This window comes from Apis mellifera, linkage group LG11, assembly GCF_003254395.2.
Source record: "Apis mellifera strain DH4 linkage group LG11, Amel_HAv3.1, whole genome shotgun sequence".
NCBI classification, from domain to species: Eukaryota; Metazoa; Arthropoda; class Insecta; order Hymenoptera; family Apidae; genus Apis; species Apis mellifera.
In genome coordinates, this window is record NC_037648.1 from 2,829,718 (window position 1) to 2,850,956 (window position 21,239).

General features: G+C 25.8%; 3 protein-coding genes across 5 annotated transcripts; 2 read left to right on the top strand and 1 right to left on the bottom strand.

Moving 5' to 3' along the window:
- Positions 1 to 458: 458 nt before the first annotated feature.
- LOC725688 (lipopolysaccharide-induced tumor necrosis factor-alpha factor homolog) lies at positions 459 to 3,562 on the top strand. 2 transcript variants are annotated; one of them, XM_001121505.5, is made up of 4 exons: positions 459 to 587; positions 2,095 to 2,228; positions 3,135 to 3,279; positions 3,370 to 3,562. In XM_001121505.5, exons 2-4 carry the CDS (start codon positions 2,117 to 2,119, stop codon positions 3,470 to 3,472), a joined length of 360 nt encoding a protein of 119 aa, XP_001121505.2. In that variant the 5' UTR covers positions 459 to 587; positions 2,095 to 2,116; the 3' UTR covers positions 3,473 to 3,562. The 2 variants fall into 2 exon arrangements, with proteins under 2 accessions (XP_001121505.2, XP_006559074.2); XM_006559011.3 differs by having other exon boundaries at positions 460 to 587; positions 2,095 to 2,225; positions 3,370 to 3,560.
- Positions 3,563 to 4,240: 678 nt separating this feature from the next.
- Positions 4,241 to 5,616, bottom strand: LOC409861 (nucleoside diphosphate kinase). The gene is made up of 3 exons (XM_393351.7): positions 5,285 to 5,616; positions 4,695 to 4,796; positions 4,241 to 4,619 (listed from the first exon to the last, which is right to left on the bottom strand). Exons 1-3 carry the CDS (start codon positions 5,462 to 5,464, stop codon positions 4,386 to 4,388), a joined length of 516 nt encoding a protein of 171 aa, XP_393351.4. The 5' UTR covers positions 5,465 to 5,616; the 3' UTR covers positions 4,241 to 4,385.
- A 468-nt stretch (positions 5,617 to 6,084) lies between these two features.
- On the top strand, positions 6,085 to 20,582 carry LOC551425 (UDP-N-acetylglucosamine--peptide N-acetylglucosaminyltransferase 110 kDa subunit). Of its 2 annotated transcripts, none has more exons than XM_003249371.4 (12): positions 6,085 to 6,664; positions 9,817 to 9,967; positions 10,061 to 10,304; positions 10,481 to 10,549; positions 14,036 to 14,232; positions 17,198 to 17,287; positions 17,359 to 17,539; positions 17,657 to 18,259; positions 18,344 to 18,858; positions 18,970 to 19,423; positions 19,550 to 19,926; positions 20,008 to 20,582. In XM_003249371.4, exons 1-12 carry the CDS (start codon positions 6,541 to 6,543, stop codon positions 20,198 to 20,200), a joined length of 3,198 nt encoding a protein of 1,065 aa, XP_003249419.1. In that variant the 5' UTR covers positions 6,085 to 6,540; the 3' UTR covers positions 20,201 to 20,582. The 2 variants fall into 2 exon arrangements, with proteins under 2 accessions (XP_003249419.1, XP_623820.2); XM_623817.6 differs by lacking the exon at positions 6,085 to 6,664 and adding an exon at positions 8,710 to 9,182.
- The last annotated feature ends 657 nt before the right edge of the window (positions 20,583 to 21,239 follow it).

Below are 21,239 nucleotides of genomic sequence, written 5' to 3' on the forward strand. Positions count from 1 at the left end.
ATGTTTCTCAATTATATATTATATTATATTATATATATAATTTATATTATATATAATTTTTATAATATAATTTTTATAAAAAAAGAATTTTGTGATTACCAATTTGTCTTTTTCCATTTTTCTATTAGTTATTTACTATTCTATTTTCTTCTAATAAAATATATATTGCATCAAATTTATTTTCTAATTATATATTTTGTATATTAATAACTAATAGAAAATAAAAATAAAATGTTACAGGTTAAATATATTTAATTCGTAATTATAATAACCTAATTTCTCTTAATTTATTTTAATTATCGTTATCGAAAATCGAAATTTTAATTATTTGAAATTTAGTTATTATGATTACATTATCTAAGAGATTTTAGAAAAATATAGCAATATCAGTCATCAAAGTTTTTATCTTTTAAATCAAATACATATACCATATGACGTTTTTCGTAGATTCTCCCACCTCAACTCTTCTCTCGTACACGAAGTATGAATTTAACGAATGTAAAAGCCGACATGAACCGAAGTTGTTAGTTAGATTTCACCAGTCTGACAGTAGATAACTTGCATATATAGTGCCATAATTGCAACAGGTATGCATATACATATATAATTAAAAGTAATTTGAATCAGTAAATATTTATCAATTAATGAATATCAAATATATTTTGCAAAAAATAAATTTTTTAAATGTTAAATGAATATAATTCTTTAAACATAAATGTTAAATTATTATAAATTAAATATAATTATTTGATTTACTTTTAATTTTATAGTATTAATAAATTTTAAATTAATAATTTATAGAGATTTGTTTTTAATATAAATACTAATTAAATAATAGATTTCTATTTTTAAATTTTGATCATTGAGTTGTTTTAAGATTGAGTTGGTATCTATTTTTGTTAAAACGCTTTGTCTTTTTTTTTTTGTTAATATTATTATTTTAGTTTAGTTCAAAAAACGAATATTGATACTAAATTGTACTAATATTAATTTTTATTTCAATAAATGCTTCATTCGCTTCATATCAATCGATCGATAATGGAATGATAACGTGGAAACTTTTAGTAATAATGATTCATTGCAAAATCAATATATATGTATAACAAGGAAAAGATATTTTTGCTTGACGAAATTGAAATATGTATTAAGTAGCCTTCAATTGTTTTCTCAATTGGATATCCATTACTAAATTTACGTGTAATGAATTTATAATTAAAATAAAAATAAGTAAAAAAAAAAAAAAAGAACAACGAAAAAGATTTTCATCATTATTGTGTAAAATTATAATAATTCATTCACATTGAACATGTTAACGAGCTATAAATTTTGCATGTTTTTTATATTAATTTGTTTCTATTTTTAATATATGAAACTCACTTAATAATAAATAATCAACCAATTTATCAGCTTGTTATCACATATTTCCTGTATAAGAACTATATATCTAAATAATTTTTTGAAAATCAGATATATTTTATTTTTAATTTTAATTTTATTATTTAGACATTTTTTTAACTCTAGCAATTCTTAATTACTTTATTTTCAATATAATATATATTATGTAATGAAATGAAATACATTATGAAACATTTATGTATTTGCATTCAACAGCAATTATTTACACAACGTTATAGTAGAATATGATTACGAAATTTTTTGCGTTTGTCATAGAAATCTCCAATTTCATATCATAAAACACAAAAAAACAAAATAATTTAAGAAAAAAATATATTTATCAGATTAAAAAATTTAAGAATTTTTAAAAATTTGAATAATTTTAACAATAATATGAATTCTTTTTATATTCGTCAGATATTATATTTTTTTTTTCTATCAGTATCAATATAATTATAAATAAGATAAATAAATGATATAATATAATAATTTAATATAATAAGTGATATCAGAAAATATCTGACTCATATCAACATTGCCATATTTAATCGAATAATTATTTTTTATTTCCATTTTATCTGACTAAGATTAAGAAAGAATTTTGTTACATCATTCTTCTAGAAAATCATTTCCATTCAATTCGAAATTAATTTTTTAAATAATAAAATTACGGAAAATTGATTTGTTTATGTGTTTCAGATAAAAAAATTTAAATATAATAATGGAAAAAGGGATACCATCACCACCACCACCACCTGGTTTCATTCCACCCATGCCACCACCACCATATGGTGAATCTTTTCCACAACCACAACCGCAACCACAACAACAACGTACGTAAAATAATATATATATAAATATTAAAATATAAGAACATGTAATAATTTTAAATATTAAATAGCAATAGTAGGAAAAGTAATTATCGGGAAAACAAGAACGTACAAGTATAAAAACATATAAAATAATTTAATGATAAAGATTTGAAAGTGTTTAACCGCACCTACTTATATAATCATGCGCATCGCTTATAATTGCTGCTGTAGACAAAATCCCTAAAATGAATCTATGATAATCAAAATCAAGCAAGATATATATATATATATATATATATATATTGATGCTTCTATTTCCACGTGGCATTCTAATGATGACGAAGTAAGATTATTTTGTAACTTAAAAAAGTAGTTAAAAGTTTTAAGATAATACTTTTTAAATGGATTTCAATAATTCACAATATTAAAGCAGAATTTTCAAAATTATGTGTAAATATCATCGTTGGAAGGAGAATTAGAATGAATAAAATTAATGAAAATACAAAGTCAATAAAAATTTTTTAATTACATATAATTTTAACCATATTATATAAATGTTAAAAGATTTGCTAAATATTTAATATTATTTTTAATAAAATATTTTTAAATATGTATATATATATATATATATATATACATATGTATTATAAATATTGAAGTTAAATGTATTCAATAAATTTTAAAATCCTTATTTTCAATAAATAAATTTAAATAATAACATTAATAATAACATGATTATATATAACAATAATATGATTAGAGTTAGATATTTATAATTTTTATTACAAAAAAAGTTTTTCTAACTATTAATATTTTAATTTATAAAAATTTATATTTTTATAAGATAAGTTTTGTCATTATTAATAATTACTATATTAAATATTTTTTTATGAATTAAAAATCTAACATTAAACAATAATTTTGCAGATGTCATTGTCATAGGAAATACACAGTTTGGTTCAGAATCACAACATTTAACATGTCCATATTGTCATGCGCTGATTAATACAAGAGTTGAAACTGAATCAAACATGAAAACTCATTTATTTGCACTTCTTCTTTGCGCTTTTGGGTAATTATATAAAACATAATTAAACTCTATTTAAATTTATTAATTATTTTATAAAAAAGAAAAATTGAATCATATTTATAATTGTTTTAGATTTTGGTGTTGTGTTCCTTGCCCTTATTGTATTGATAGTTGTTTATCTAAAAAACATTACTGTCCAGCTTGTAATGCATATTTAGGAGAAGCAAGCAACTGAAAATAAATTCAAGATATAAGTATGAAAATAGTATATAATATAAGTATAAAGTATATTATATACTGCTGAAAATAAAGTATTATTAATAATTTTTCTTTATGTAATATATATATTATTATGATATAATATATATATTAATATATATATATTATTATTGTGATATAATATATATATTAATATATGATGTAATATATATATATTATGATTTTTTATTATGTATATAAAAATATTATGCATTTATTTTACGTAATTAATAATAATAATAAAGAATAAATTAAAAAATATACACAAAAAATTGAATTCTATAATATAACATTGTGATTAATAAATATAATATAATTATTATATTATATATATAATTATAATTATTATATATATATATAAATATAATTATTATATATATATATAAATATAATTATTATAATTTTTTATATGTATAAATATCATATATTAAATTAATTTAATTTTAATAATTTAAAATTTGAAATTGATTAATTTGTTACTTTCTTATGTTTAATACATATATATATATAATATACTATATGTTTAATTGATAATTTCATATCAATTATAAATTATATATTATAAATTATAAATTCAAATATTATGTATCAAATGTGTATTAAATGAGAATAAATATATTTTTAATAATAAAATTTTAATAAAATATATGATTTTTAAAATGATTATACTATGAAATTATATTTAATAAGAATAATATCTATATATTAATATAATGAAAGTTTTTTTATTATTAAATTAAACACATTTATATAAGAACCTGTTTTATTACTATTTAAGTAAAGTTATATACAACAAATTCTGAATGTCATCCGATTGGCAGTATGCATGGTCAGATTGAATTATGTAAAAGAACATATATTAAAATGAATATTTGCACTGAGGACTATTTTTATTCATATATCCATTTTTCTGCCCAAGATGTCCAATCAATAACTTCTTTTTCTTCTCCAAACCATAGATTGATCTCTTTATTAGCAGATTCAACAGAATCAGATCCATGAATAATGTTACGTCCAACTTGAATACAAAAATCACCACGAATTGTTCCTGGTGCAGAATCCTTTGGATTTGTTTCTCCTAACATGAAACGACCAGTTTTTACTGCATTTAAACCTTCCCATACCTAAAAAATAATTATAAAATAAATAAAATAAATAAAATATATATTCTTTATAATATATATATATTTACTAATTACCATTGGTACAACTGGTCCTGAACTCATGTATTTAATTAATCCAGGGAAAAATGGTCTAGATGCCAAATCTGAATAATGTTTCTTTAATAATTCTTCAGTTGGCTGTAAAGAAAAAATAAAATCTTATTGTTATGTATTTAAATTAAGTTACGTATTTAATTCCATATTTAATTTTACGTATTCCATATTTAAGTTACGTATTTAATTTTTATACCATAAAAAAAAAATGCAATATATAATTTAGGTTATGTGCCAATATAACTTTATATAATTAAATTCAATTTTAATTAATTATACAGTTATTAAAAAATTAATTTTAATAATAATAAAAAAATCTTTTATATGTTTTAATGTAAAATTAAATTTAGATATTTCTTATATTCTATAACTTATATTCATAAAAAACATTTTAATGTCATAAAATATAGTAATGAAGGTCACAATAATTATTTATCTTTGTGATAAAATATGATAGATGAAAGTGTTTATCAATGAATATAAGCCAATATAGAATGTTTTTATATAGTTATAAAAAATCAAAATATATTTATTTTTTTTTAAATTCTGAATATTATTAGTATTAAACTTACCCATAACATTTTCATTGCCACAAGTTTAAAACCTTTTTCTTCAAAACGCTGAATTATTTTTCCAACAAGTCCACGTTGGACACCATCAGGCTTAATCATAATAAACGTACGTTCTTTGTTCTCTGCCATTATTAACTTAGAAAATAAATGAAGTAAAACTAATGTAGAGCACAAAACCATGCACACCGGCAGCGGCACCGACAGAGTGAGATTGAAAGAACGGATTAGATCTTTACTTATTCGAATTCTTCCAATGTGGTGGGGAAATCACCAGTCGTCACTACTGCAAAGCCATTCTCCATTCTTGCCGCATGGCGCTCGAGTATAATTTATTTAGGAGTAATCATATTTTGATCCAATAATTCTTTAATTTTTTTAATTTTTCACAATATATTATTTCTTATATATTTCTTATATGATAAATATATATTTTTTTTTATGAATTATAAAATAAAATATCTATGAAATATTGTAGTTTAAAAATAATATGATTATTATGGTATACATATAATTATATAAAAATATGTAAATATTCATTTAAATTAAATTATTTTTTTTTATTATTCTATTATTATATTTATTAAAAATTTTCATGCAATTACTAAGCAATATTTATTATTTAATATCAAATAAATTTGTCTTATTATAAATATATTATAATAATATTTTTACTGGAAATTGATCTTTACATTACTTTGCAAATGTCCAATATTCATGAAATATGATAGCTGATTATATATAATTTGATTATCAGTTACATCAGTATGACGTATTTCCCGCGCATAGAATGTCGTGAGTCTCTAATCCGGAATGTGTTCATCGATTGGTTTTTCACATCAGCCTGTCTTACGTATACGTAGTTCACGCTATGTTAAAAATTATTGTAGCATTGATAGACTATCGTTCATGAAGAGCATAGTTATCGTGATAATATTTTATATAAAAAATTTTCAATATCAAAATTTTTTTCGATTATGTAATTTATTTTTTATGTGATTTGCATATTGTTGTACTAATTCTCAGTTTAAGTAAAGTGCTTGAAAATCCATGATGGCGCATACTGAAAGATTGCGCTAGTGCATGCCAATATAAGTGCCGCGCGTATCTGTTTTTGTTTCGATTCTTCAGAAAATACAGAATTCTCGTTAAATTTGATATATTACGGCTTTCAATACTGGATTAATGCAAGATTTTTCGTGACAATAAAATTTCTGTGCCATTTTATATCATTTGCCGTTTGTTCTATATCATTTTTTATGGTGGCCATCATCATGCAAGCACAGCAGCAGCCACAGCAACAACAGCAGCAGAATCATCAACAAATTGCAGGCACCAGTGTCATTCTCAAGATGAACGAGATACAACAGCTTTCAACAGTTGGTACGTAGTAAAACAATTTTAACTACGTACCATTTCATTTTAAGTGTCAAATTTTCATTAACGAAATTCGGTCAGATGTATAATAAGTTTGCAAATATTGATTTTGCAATGTTTTAATTCGTGTTACTAAAAATACTAAAAATTCTATAAAAATTTATTAATCCTAATAAATAAAAATTATATAGATTTATTTTGTTTTATAAGTGATTATGAATTATACTATATTATATAAATTAATTAATTCTACTAAATTTTATCAAAATTAAATTTTGCTTTCGTTTATAAAAAATTATTGAATAAAACTGAATTTGCAAATAAAATTTTCTCTTTATTAGAAAATAATATTTTATCAATAATTTGTTTAATTAATTATTATATACTTATAAACTAATTATTTATATGTATATTATTTAATCACAATGCTATAATATAGGATAAAAATATATATGTATATGTATATATATATGTATATGTATATGTATATGTATATGAAATATGTGGTACTTATGGTACTAGTAATAAAAGTTTCGTTTTCAATGTGGAATAAAGAATAATAAATACATCGCATGTATACATACATATATGTATAATTGTTGTTTTCTTTCTTTACAAACCTACAAAAATTTTATTATAATATATTACTCTATTATTACTGTCCTTAAAATTCTTCAAAGCATTCAAATTTATTTTACTTTTTCTATGAATAGAAACATTCTACTATTGTATTATTATTTGTATATAATATTTTCAACTCTATTCTTTCTTAAGTTGCCTGAATAAAGTATATATTGAAATATGTTGCGAACAAATATCAAGGTTTTAAGTTTACACATATTAAAATCTATATTACCATTACCAATTCAATATACTAATTCCTATATCGATACATATTATGTCTGAAATCGATATTCTGATTCATTTTATATATATTGCACCGTGTATCATGAAAGAAGTTGATCATATATATCATACATGTTTCACGTGTGTAGGCCGCTTTAAACTACCTATTCTTCCCCTTCACTCTTCAGTCGTTGTTTCCGCTTCATCAAAGTGACGATGGAATATTCCACTTGGTACCTATGCCATCTGCTTTCTGTACAAAAGAGTGGGGATGACCGTCTCTATATTTCAGTGGTTCTTTTCATTGTTCATAATTTTATATATAAGAATTAAGAATTCGTTTCTATATTTTTACTTCAAATTTTCTAATATCTTTAATATATAGCAATAATTCAAAATAATTGATATTATTTTAAATTTTGAATGATATATATATTTTATTAATTTCAAAATATATTATTATTTTGTGAAAGAATTTTAGAATTTCAAAAATCAATATTATAATATTAAAAAAATATTAATTTGATTTAATATTGAAACTTCAATTTTGATATAAATAACTAATTGATTTTAAAAATTAGTTTTATTTATGAGGATTGAGAACCACTATTATGATTTCTTTATGCTCTCAGTCACGTACTAAAGATGCTAAATCTTATCGAATTTTAGGAAACACATTGAAATATATTTACAAACATGGATATAAAAATAATTTTTATTCTAAAATTAATTCTTAATAAAAATTACTAATGAATTGACAGATAATGTGAAACATGACTTTACAAATTAAAAATAAAATTAAAGTATATATATTTCTAGATATTGCTTTAATTCTTTATATATTTCTTTGTATATTTCTTTATATATTTCTTTTTATTAATATAAATAAAAAATTTAATTGTTTTAAATGTAAATAATTTGTTTTTATTAATGAAAAAGAATTTAAAATTAACTATATTTGAAATTAATAAAATTATCAAAAATAAAAAATGAAATATATGCAAAATGAAAAAGCGTTAAGCATTAAATGCAATTTTACGGACCTGAGCCGGGTGTCTTCTTTACCCCCTTCTTCGGCTTTTACCCAGCGACGCAGGAGTCTGCCATAGTATCGAATTGACCAATCAGCTTGCTTCTTGGTCTGGCGGGGATAACCTGGCTAAAGCGTACTTGCATAGAAACACGGAGGAGACAGTGTGTACAGAAACGAAGAGTAAATAAGTATTGTGGTACAATTTATAATAGCCGATAAACAATAACTTGAATAATACACATGAAAATAATTAAATCTGAAAAGTAAAAAATAATTTAGGATTGAATAGTGCGAATTGTTGGAAAAAAATTGACTTACTAATACTAGTGTGTGGAAAAGTCTCGAAATTGGTCGAAAGTGATTGCGTGGAAACAGCGTGTGTGTGTACCGGGAAGAATAGAACAACGCGTTTGGAAAAATTCATCGACAAAATGAGTATACGATTGGCAGAAAAGAAAGAAAACGTTATAAAAAATTCGAGCGGCATAATCGGAAATGTGGTCAATAGTTCGGATGACGTTTGTAATGGAACCGTCGAGTGGCAAAATGGACAGAATCTTCTAGTTGTTACACAGGATACTCAGGGCAAGGAATTAATTGCAATTGCTGATAATCAGACCATTAATGTTGCAGTTGACTCTTATTGTTCGTATTTTTATCTCATAATTTTTTTTATGCTATTTTAGAACCTAAAAAATCGATATATTTTAGTTAGAAGTATATTGTTTTTGTTTAAATTGCAGCATAATATGTAATATTTGGAAATAAATTAAAAAATATTTTAAAATTAAAATAATAATGAGAAGAAAAATGCTTAAATAAATAAAAATATATTTTCTTTTTCTTTATATTAACATCATATTATAATATTAGGATATTTGAATGAAATATTTTTAGTTATATAAAAATTTATATAAAATTTATTTTTTAGTATATGATATATGGTTTTATTGTATATTTTATCATATATAAATATTTTATAAAGAAATTTTATGTAAATCATATTTATTATAATATATATTTTTTATTAGTATATATCAATGAGAATATATGTATAAATATATATTGTTTTGAATTTCTTTTTGAACAATATATGTTTATATTTATATTTTATATTTTATATTTATCACAAATATAATTAAATTTACTTAAGTCTTTAAGTAATTTTTTTAAAATAAATGTTTACTTATATTAAAAATATAAAATTCATAAAAAAAAATTATATATTTTTTTTTTAAGAATTGAATATAAATATTTTTACAATGTATTTTTTTTATAGGGTTATTGGAACTTGCACATAGAGAATATCAAGCAGGCGATTACGAAAATGCTGAAAGACATTGTATGCAACTTTGGAGGCAAGAAACAAATAATACTGGAGTTCTTCTATTATTATCTTCTATACATTTTCAATGCAGAAGACTAGAAAAGTAAATATTTGTTTTTATAATTATTAAATATATTAAATAATTTTAAAATAAAATATAAATAGATTCGAATAAATTTTTGTTCTTCCATTTTAGATCTGCTCATTATAGCAGTCTAGCAATTAAACAAAATCCCTTATTGGCAGAGGCTTATAGCAATCTTGGAAATGTTTTCAAGGAACGTGGTCAGCTACAAGAAGCTTTGGAAAACTACAGACATGCTGTTAGATTGAAACCAGATTTCATTGATGGTTACATCAATTTAGCAGCAGCATTAGTAGCTGCAGGAGACATGGAGCAAGCAGTTCAAGCATATGTAACTGCTCTACAATACAACCCTGTGAGAAATTTATTCTGTTATTTAATAAAAATTTGTTGTATTCTTTTGCAAATTTTTAGATGTGCGTAAATTCAATAAATATATTATTTCAAATATATTTAAAAAAATTTTTTTAAATAATTTAAGCTATTTATTAAGAAATACAAAATATTTTTATATATTTTTGCATGTTGCAGGATCTTTACTGTGTGAGAAGTGATCTTGGTAATCTTTTGAAAGCATTAGCAAGACTTGATGAAGCTAAGGTAGGTTTTCTTTGTCTCTTGTTCATTGTTGTAATTTAATCTAACGTGTTATGCACATATTCAAATGCATCGGTATCACAATCAAACTTTAAGATTATATTTATAGTTTTAAAGTTTCATTAATTTTCTTTTGACAAGATTTACAGATGCATTTTGTAAAATGTGCACAAGTACTAGTTAGCAGCTCCATAGGAAATCAGGAACAACTAGTATCTATACTAGAAGCGAAAAGTTCTTTTTCTTTGCACTGAAATATGTGCGCGACGCACGATGATCTTAGAAATAACAATATATCATTAAAAAAAAAAGACATTGAAGTGAAAATTCAAATTTTAGTAATAAATTGTTCATCGTGCGTACTTTTTCGTTTAATTAATTAATTAATTACTGTGTTTGGTGTTTTTATTTTCAAGAATCAAAAAAAAAAAAAAAAATATTGGGAATAAAATGATATTTCTTATAAGACATCAAACATAGTACGAGGGTTTATATTTAAAATTAGCCAAACTATGAAATCCCTCTTTGCATTGCGCGTTTTGCAATAACACTTAAAAGCAATAAACAGAATTTCTTTGCTTGGTGTTATTGTAAGGTTTAATTTGTCGATCCTATTATAACATTATCTATATTGTTATCTATATTGTTGATCAAATAAAATATATATATATATGTATATTTCAAATTACAACAAGTTATAATAGGATCAACAGAGCGCGAATATAGTATTTAAGCTCATCTCATTTGATTCAACTCATTTTGAATGTGTATTTACTTTAGGTATACTGATCTGTTTTACATATACATGGACAACCTTTCTTTTCCAACTACTCTCTTTCCAATTTTGAAAATAAATAAATTGTGTGTACAATGATAATCGCGCGAGATCATTTGATCAATTTTATATATATTTATAAATTATAACATTTTATAAATTTGCGTGAATTATATCATGTTTATTTTGTGGAATAAAAAAAAAATATATATATATATTTTTTGAAATTTGGAAACTTGTGGGACTTGTTCGATTCCCAAGAGTTTCATTCATTTCATTAATGTATAATAAAACGAATGAATCAAATGGTCTACTTCATAAAGCAGCGCGGCGCGGCGATAATCGATAAGTAGAAATAAATTGCAGACAGTATAATCCCATTAATGATTTTGATTGTTTATTTTATATTGAAAACTTCGCAACGATATCTTATATTTTCTGCAAAGAAACTTATCGATAAAATTCAACATAGCAAAGAGAAAGATTTTTCGTTATACTTCTTGTTATTCTTGAGCGCTTTCTAGTTTACTTGGTCGTTTTTTTCGCTTAGTACGTTTTGCCACCGATAATATTACATTTATAGAAAAAAAACTGAGAGAGTCTGAAATACTTATTTATGTACGAGGTCAACTTTCATAAAATGAAAGTTATCCAAACACGTTTCTCAATTACATTTTTAATTATTATTGTTCAAAATATTACCAACTACAAGGAATCAATTAATATATTTTTTGCTCGTTATATAAATTTTATTGAAAGTTTTTTTTAAATTTATTATTGATGATTCAGAAATTTCGAACAAAATACCAGGATAATAAAATTTATTATAATAACAGTATATTATAATATATGGTGGCTGACGAGCTCGGCGAAGCGTGTCTTTCAGGGGCACGTATATAACTATATCAAACCTCTGTATCAAAAAAGAAAATGAAAAAATTTAAGAAAAAAAAAAAGAATAAATAAATAAATAAATAAATAAATAAAAAAAAGACAAAGTTGAGGCGAAGAGTTATCAGTGAAGAGACATTAACGCAGCTGTCTTATTGTTGTGGATGGGATGATCAACTCTAGGAGGGGAAGTCGGAGCAATGTGATTGGTCGGTTACCATGGGTTCCTTCGTCAAAGGGTGAATCTGAATCTGGTTATTCAGTAACACACTGTCTCTCGGTCTAAGTTTATTATGAGAGCTTGCAAGCCGTACCTACCGTCAACCTACCAAAGGGTACACTGCAGGTAAAGTAATTCCCAAGGCCGATCTCTGAATATCCCGTCGAGCCAAATTGGTCCTTTTGTTCCACAAGAGATTGAACGTTGGATTTTTAACTCAGGATCGGCCTCAATGTATCTATATTTGCGATCGGATGATTTATATTATGATCGCAAATATGATGGGACCAAGGGATTGAAAGATTGATAAATGAAAATGTTCTGTATTTTATTTTCGAGTCGAAAATTGGGAATTCTTTGTTAAAAAGCTCATCCAACTTCATTTCTTCGTCCATCTTTATGCTTATTCCAGTATTATTATTACTATTCAGCCTTTCCTCGTTCTATATCTCCTATAGAGATCGGCCGACTGTAAATGCCCTTTTACTTATTGTTTAGGTACGGATTTACTCTGTTTTTTAATATATATAAAACAATGCAGCCCGCCTCTCGGCACGCGCGATGCACATTCCTGCTTGACCCTTAGGAGCGTCGTCACGTAAAGAAGATTTTGGACAAATTTTTTTTTTTTTCTTCATCTATCGCACTATGGATAAAGCAATGATAATGAAATTAACTTTTATTAACGAACATTTTACAACTTTATCGATGGTAAAAGAATATATGTTGAAATACTGTTTGTTTAAGCTCGTCGACTGAGAATGGACAATGTTGGAAGGTGAATTGGCCAAGTGCAATTAAGCAGAAGTGAACTAACAATGGCGAGGGGGCGTTACTACGTGTCATCGAGTTCACTGGACGCATTCCGGAAACTCGATGAACACGAAACGGGACACCCATATCGCTTCTCTTCCACGATGACGTTTCTAGCGCGCACCTAAATCCCTTTTTTTCCTGATTTCACGTTAAATTCCAATCCAATGTTACATTGTATGATTTGCAAAATGGATTTCGTTCTCTCTGTTTCTAATTCGTTCTCGTTTTCCTTCAGGAGAAATTGTAATTTCAATGTAAAGTAAAACTTTTTTTTTCTTTTTTAAATTAATTATAGGATTTGGTTGTTTGTTATGTTAATCTGTATCTTTATTCTTTAATAATAAGATATTATTACAAAAATACTAATTATGATATTATTTATTGAATTTTTCTCAATATAAATTTGATTTTTCTTTTTTTCTTTTTTAAATAAAAATTATTATTAATGAATATTGAAATTAGTAATAGTTGTATAATTTTATATTTCACAATAAATGTAAATGATATATTTAAAAATTGTTAAAAATCCATATACAATGATACAGTTTTTATTTTCAATGTCGGAAATCGCATTGAATGTGAGACAAAGCAAGGCGTATTCAATAAGGAAAAAGAGAGAAATGAAGCTGAGATAGAGAGGACGAAAGGTATGAAGAGGTAATATTTTTCTGAGATTTATCGAAAGTGTATGAAAGCTGCGGCGCGGCGAGGAGAGGCCGGGCATTGCGCGCGGCGCGTTCCTAACAGTACGCGAGTATCTCTTCTGATCTTATGTTTATGTCTTTAGGCTTGCTATCTAAAGGCTATCGAAACGCGTCCAGACTTCGCAGTTGCATGGAGCAATCTTGGATGTGTTTTCAATGCACAAGGCGAGATATGGTTGGCGATTCATCATTTTGAGAAGGCCGTAGCATTGGATCCAAATTTTTTGGATGCTTACATCAATCTTGGTAATGTCCTCAAGGAAGCCAGGATTTTTGATAGGTAAGAAAAAATATAAAATAAAATATTTATTCGTTATAAACACGTTGTAATTTGAAATCTATATGTATGTATATATATTGCTAGATATGGAATTATACTATATTTTTATCTTCTTTTACAATATATGAAGATGAAAAGAAATTGAGAGCTATATAAAGAAATTTATACGAACAATTCAAGCATATAATAAATATTATAGCTTAATGTTTAATCTATGATATTAACCTATGATAATCTGTAAGAAAAAATAACTATTTATTCATTATAATCTATATGTATGTTGCTAGATATGGAATTATACTATATTTTTATCTTCTTTTACAATATATGAAGATGAAAAGAAATTGAGAGCAATATAAAGAAATTTATGCGAACAATTCAAGCATATAATAAATATTACATCTTAGTGTTTAATTTATGATATTAACCTATGATAATTTATCTGTAAGAAAAAATAACTATTTATTCATTATAATCTATATGTATGTTGCTAGATATGAAATTATACTATATTTTTATCTTCTTTTACAATATATGAAGATGAAAAGAAATTGAGAACAATATAAAGAAATTTATACGAACAATTCAAGCATATAATAAATATCTTAGTGTTTAGTTTATGATATTAACTTATGATAATCTCTATATATTACTTTTTATAATCTAATAATACCTTGATTGTTGAAATTGCGTTTACTAAGAGAAAAATTTAGCTGTTTTGAAAATTATCAATATTTTCACTTCATTCTTGATTCATTTATTTTTTAAACGAAAATGAGACAATAAATTTGAATGGAATAAGAATATCGATGATTGAGTATTCCCTAATGTATAAAAAAAATCAGAGGCTTATTCAATCAAAGAGATTCAAATAGTGAGAATAAATTTATTGCTAATATCTTAATGTTTTATTATATATTATATTTACATTATTTATAAAGAAATTTTATAAATATAATTTGGAAAAAAGATATCAAAATTTACATATATTTATATATGTAATTCAATGTTTATTGCTTTATAATTTAATATTTTTTTAATAGAGACTGCTTTGAAATATAAACATGTAATATAAACATAATTTCCTCATTGTTTTATTAAAAACAAAAACATTAAAAAATCACACAATTATTTTATTAACAATTATGTATGCATTAAATAATAGATGTGTTGATAAATTCTATTTTTAATAATATTTTTATCACAATATAAATGTGAAACAAATTTAATGCACTATCAATTAAAATTAGAAGCTGGCGATGAGGATAGAGATTAAACTTATCAACCTAGATATTGTGGGTTCGATTCCAGTTTTTGAGATCCCTCATTTTTCTTCAATTTAAAATGCACAGTTTGATCAACCGTTGTTTCATTATAGACATCGGTTTTAAAGTCTGTGCTAGAGAAATTTGATTTCAAAGTTATTCCATTAATGGATTTATATCATTACATTAGTGGGCAGTCATGAATCGTACAAGTTTTTATTAATCAATGCAAATAAATTTATAAATAATTCTCTGTTTTTTTTATACATCAAATTATTTTACATTCCAACAAATTGCATTCTATTTTTTTTGATATATTAAAAGAATATTACGACATTTGTTCTCTGCTTTCGAAATATGTTTATCGAGAAATGGCAAGCAAAGCGCATGAGCCGATATGTAAACACCGAATCGATATTCATAGCGTCCTTTCAAGTTCATCGTCCTTTGTCTCTCCAGAGCGATGTCCGCTAGCAACCTTCTTTCGTTTACCATGTGAATTTCTAACTTTTCAGAAGTGTTTATAATTTTATTCTTACGAATAACAAAATAATTTAATAAAAATATCACTTAGAATATTATAATCCAAAAATCTTCACTTGAATATAATACTTGCTTACTTTTTTATTTTAAATAAAATAGAATTAATATTTAACATATAATATCTAAAATATAATTTAAAAAAAATTTAGATTAATCATAATTTTCCATTTTATGATTGAATCAAACTCATATATATATAATTATACATATGTTATTATTTACTTGAAAAAAAATTTTAAGGAGGGGATCATTTGGCAACAGAAAGAAAATTGCCTCTTTATTTACGCGTGTTCGGAATCTTGAATATTACGCACAATAGCGGCATAGAAACTCGAGGACAACTATCGATTTCAAGGATCGCTCCGCCCCTACGAGGGAGCGAACCCCTTTTACTCTTCGTGGGAGGGTGAATCGAGGGGGGTCTTTAACGGATTTTGCCAAAAACGCGTAGCTCGTGGCGAGTTTCGTGACGGGAAGCTACTTTTGTGCGATATCGTGTCTACAATCTGTTGAGGGAGTAGCTAATTCTTTTCTTTTTTTTTTATTATTTACATTTAACACATACACGTAGCCAAATTAATTTATCGAGACATCGAAATGGAGAAGGAATGGACTGCCAGTGCGTTGTCGTGTACACGGTGATCTCGCCTTCGACTACGATCGCACCTTCGTTACGCGTGCAATTAGAACGTGCACTCTCACGATCTTCAACTCCTGGATGCATTTCCTGGATTAAATATAGCGTGAAAAGGTTAATTTCATATTATACGTAATATCACCGGTATATCTATCTCCCTTGTAAATTATGTCGCCATATATAATGATGCACGTGCATGTGATTTGTTTAGGACATCGGGCGTGGTATTACAAACTATATTGAATTTTGAGAATAAATAATTAATTAGAGAATAAATAAAGAATTATTATATAAATGATATGAAGATGCGTTTTAGGTTTGATTTATTTATATTAAATAAGCAATGACAATTTTAAGAAATGGATGGAACAGCAATGTATTTTTTAAAAAAAGCGATCAAGAATTTTTTATACGATGCTTCTATTGTTCGTTTGAAATTATTCAAAAAACAATCTAAATGTTTTTTTCTGATGTTATGAAGTGAATTTTAACGATATACAAATTTTTTGTTTTTTAACAGAGCTGTAGCTGCTTATCTGCGTGCTTTGAATCTTAGCCCTAACAATGCAGTCGTACATGGAAATCTGGCGTGTGTTTATTATGAGCAAGGGTAAGAAAGTTAAAGAAAATAATTAATTATATCTTTATTTTTATGTTAATCTATTTTTTTTTTTTTTATAGGCTTATTGATTTGGCAATTGATACGTACCGTCGTGCTATTGAACTACAACCAAATTTCCCAGATGCTTATTGCAATTTGGCAAATGCGCTCAAAGAAAAAGGACAAGTGGTCGAGGCTGAGGATTGCTATAATACAGCTCTTCGCCTCTGTCCCTCACATGCCGATTCCCTTAATAATCTGGTATTTATGTATTTGTATATATTTAATATTTTTTTCAATTTAAATAATAAAATTCGATATGAAATATAAATTAATGTATCTTGTATTTTTTATTATTCGATATGTTTCATATTTCAGGCCAACATAAAACGTGAACAAGGATATATCGAAGAAGCAACTCGATTATATTTGAAAGCGCTTGAAGTATTTCCTGAGTTTGCCGCTGCTCATAGCAATCTGGCTTCGGTATTGCAGCAACAAGGAAAATTAAACGAAGCATTAATGCATTACAAGGAAGCTATTCGTATTCAGCCAACTTTCGCGGATGCATATTCGAACATGGGCAATACGTTGAAAGAAATGCAAGATATACAAGGAGCTCTTCAATGCTATACAAGAGCTATACAAATTAATCCCGCTTTCGCCGATGCTCATTCCAATCTAGCTTCGATTCATAAGGATTCCGGAAACATTCCAGAGGCTATTCAATCATATAGAACTGCGCTGAAGCTTAAACCTGATTTTCCTGATGCATATTGTAATTTGGCGCATTGCCTTCAAATTGTTTGTGACTGGACTGATTATGAGGCTCGAATGAAAAAATTAGTGTCAATTGTTGCCGAACAACTTGACAAAAACAGATTGCCCAGTGTACACCCACACCATTCTATGCTTTATCCATTGTCTCATGAATTTAGGAAAGCCATTGCTGCTAGACATGCAAATCTTTGCATTGAGAAGGTAAACGATATTTTTTTTTTTAAATAAATGTTATGAAAGAAGAAAGATTCAAATTATTTTTATTTTACTATATGACTATTACAGATTCATGTTTTACACAAACAACCGTATAAATATCCACGTGAAATTGGTGGCCGTTTAAGAATTGGATATGTATCGTCAGATTTTGGAAATCATCCTACTAGTCATCTTATGCAATCAATTCCGGGACTTCACGAAAGACAAAATGTTGAAATTTTCTGTTATGCTCTTAGCGCTGATGATGGAACTACCTTCCGTGCGAAGATTGCTAGAGAAACCGAACATTTTGTGGATTTGTCGCAGATCCCATGCAATGGAAAAGCAGCTGATCGTATTAACGCAGATGGAATACATATTTTAGTAAACATGAATGGGTATACGAAAGGGGCGAGAAATGAAATATTTGCTTTGAGACCAGCACCGGTACAGGTGATGTGGCTTGGATATCCGGGAACATCGGGAGCTAGTTTTATGGATTATTTAATTACGGACGAAGTTACATCACCATTGGAACTTGCTAGTCAATACAGTGAGAAACTTGCTTATATGCCACACACATACTTTATTGGAGATCACAAGTAAGTTTGCAATATATATGTATATATATTAATTGTGGAATATGTTTGATTTTCTTTTTTTTTTTCTTATCTTTTTATATTTATATGCTAATGTATTTAATACTTTTCCAGACAAATGTTTCCACATTTAAAAGAACGTCTCATTTTAACGGATAAATTGAATATGAAAGGCAAAGTAGCAGATAATGTAGCTGTGATAAATGCCACTGATCTTTCTCCAATGATTGAAAATACATGTGTCAAAGAAATACGCGAAGTTGTCGTGCCGGATGCTAAGAACAAACCAGTAGAGATTTCATTGAAAGTTGCAGAATTGCCGACTACTACTCCTATTGAAACAATGATTGCTTCTGGACAATGCCAAATGTCTGTAAATGGCGTCGTAGTTCAAAATGGCATGGCCACTACACAAGTAAACAACAAAACAGCAACAGGTGAAGAAGTGCCTCAGAATATTATGATTACTACAAGACAACAATATGGTTTGCCAGAAGATGCAGTTGTTTATTGCAATTTTAATCAATTGTACAAAATTGATCCGCTCACACTTCACATGTGGGCACATGTAAGTTTATTTTATGTTTTATTATATTCCTTTCTGTAAGAAATTTATTTTATTGAAAATTATTATTATTATCGAAAATATTATTATTTTATTTATAATAAAATATACTTTAATACTAAATTTTAGATTCTAAAACATGTGCCAAACTCTGTGCTATGGTTATTGCGCTTTCCGGCCGTTGGTGAACCAAATTTACAAGCAACAGCTCAACAATTAGGTTTAGCTCCTGGTAGGATCTTGTTTAGCAATGTTGCTGCAAAAGAAGAACATGTTAGAAGAGGACAATTAGCCGATGTATGCTTAGATACGCCTCTTTGTAATGGTCATACTACTAGCATGGATGTTCTATGGACTGGAACTCCGGTAGTTACGCTACCAGGAGAAACTTTAGCATCTCGTGTTGCTGCTAGTCAATTAAATACTTTGGGATGTCCAGAATTGATCGCACGAACACGACAAGAATATCAAGATATTGCTATTCGTTTAGGAACCGATAGAGAATAGTAAGTAAATTATTTTTTTTTAATTTTGAAATTTTAAGCTTTGTATATTTTATATAAATTCAATTTTTTTCTTTTTTCAAGTTTAAAAGCAACACGAGCTAAAGTATGGAAAGCAAGATCCGAAAGTCCTTTATTCAATTGCAAATTGTATGCGATGGGTATGGAAATGCTATACAAAAAAATGTGGGAACGTTATGCCCGAGGTGAAAAACCAGATCATGTATCAGCAGTAGATAAAAATGAAAGAGAAAAATTATTAACAGCTGCATCTTAATGGTTTTCAAATATCTGATTTTATTTATACAGCTTTAATTTTACATCTGTTTTTTTTGGAAATCTAGTATTTAAAACAGATGATTGATAATGGATTTCATGAAAATATTGATTCTTATATAAATTCCGTATTCTAATATTTACTATTTTATATAATAAATCATCGAGCTTTAGAGTAACGTAAGATAACGTTACATGCGAACGTTCAATTAAACATTTGACGTTTTAATATTAAAATTATGGATTGTTACACTATGCAAATCATAAGAAATAATTACATTCATTTCTTATGTTATGCCACTGCATCTTTTATCTTATTATTTATACATATAAGATTATTGTAGAATGTTCTCGAAGTATCTTATAAAGTCAGATGTCTTATATGTTTCGTTTTTCTTTATTTTCTTTTGTTTTTGTTTTGTTTTTTTTTTTTTTTTTTTTTTTTTAAATATTGCCATAATTAAAATGGGAAAATGTAAGATTAATTTTTTTTTTTTTTTTTTTTTTTTTTTTTTTTTTTTTTTTTTTTTTAATATATATGAAGTACACAAATGTATATTGATGAAGATTTATAATATCAATGTGAAATGTGCAGCTGATGCTACTATTTTCACTGGAATGTTCGTGACGTGTGATTTCATTGACAATGTTGAATAGGTATGAAAATACTTTTCTGGTCATTTTTTTCCTTAAAAATATGTAATAACATTCATTGTTTATTTCGAATATGCTTTTGAATTCGAATATCGTAATTGACTCGTGAAAAAAGAATAAAAAAAAAAAAAGGAAAAAAGTTTGGCAGTAGATTATTCGCACCAAGATGTTATTATTAGAAGCTAACAGTAAAAGAGTGCAAGTTGTATTATATACAATTAATTAATGAGATAGATATGTAAATATTAAAAAAAAAAAAATAATCGTTAGTTATTGCTTTAATTTGATAGCGCGTATAAATTAAGATTGAAGAAATGTGTGAGGTAGCGAAAGACGTTGACTGTAGTAAACTTTAATGTACGTCTATAGAATAAAAAAAGAAGAGA

Excerpts from the sequence above, each read along its gene's own strand:
- LOC551425 (XM_623817.6), top strand. The coding sequence starts at position 8,969 with ATGAGTATACGATTGGCAGAAAAGAAAGAAAACGTTATAAAAAATTCG. Across the intron at positions 14,233-17,197 it reads GAAGCCAGGATTTTTGATAG|AGCTGTAGCTGCTTATCTGC; the intron begins GTAAGAAAAAAT and ends GTTTTTTAACAG. Across the intron at positions 18,859-18,969 it reads TACTTTATTGGAGATCACAA|ACAAATGTTTCCACATTTAA; the intron begins GTAAGTTTGCAA and ends ATACTTTTCCAG.
- LOC409861 (XM_393351.7), bottom strand. The coding sequence starts at position 5,464 with ATGGTTTTGTGCTCTACATTAGTTTTACTTCATTTATTTTCTAAGTTA. Across the intron at positions 4,797-5,284 it reads TGGCAATGAAAATGTTATGG|CCAACTGAAGAATTATTAAA; the intron begins GTAAGTTTAATA and ends TTTTCTTTACAG. Across the intron at positions 4,620-4,694 it reads CAGGACCAGTTGTACCAATG|GTATGGGAAGGTTTAAATGC; the intron begins GTAATTAGTAAA and ends ATTATTTTTTAG.
- LOC725688 (XM_001121505.5), top strand. The coding sequence starts at position 2,117 with ATGGAAAAAGGGATACCATCACCACCACCACCACCTGGTTTCATTCCA. Across the intron at positions 2,229-3,134 it reads ACCGCAACCACAACAACAAC|ATGTCATTGTCATAGGAAAT; the intron begins GTACGTAAAATA and ends ATAATTTTGCAG. Across the intron at positions 3,280-3,369 it reads CTTCTTCTTTGCGCTTTTGG|ATTTTGGTGTTGTGTTCCTT; the intron begins GTAATTATATAA and ends TAATTGTTTTAG.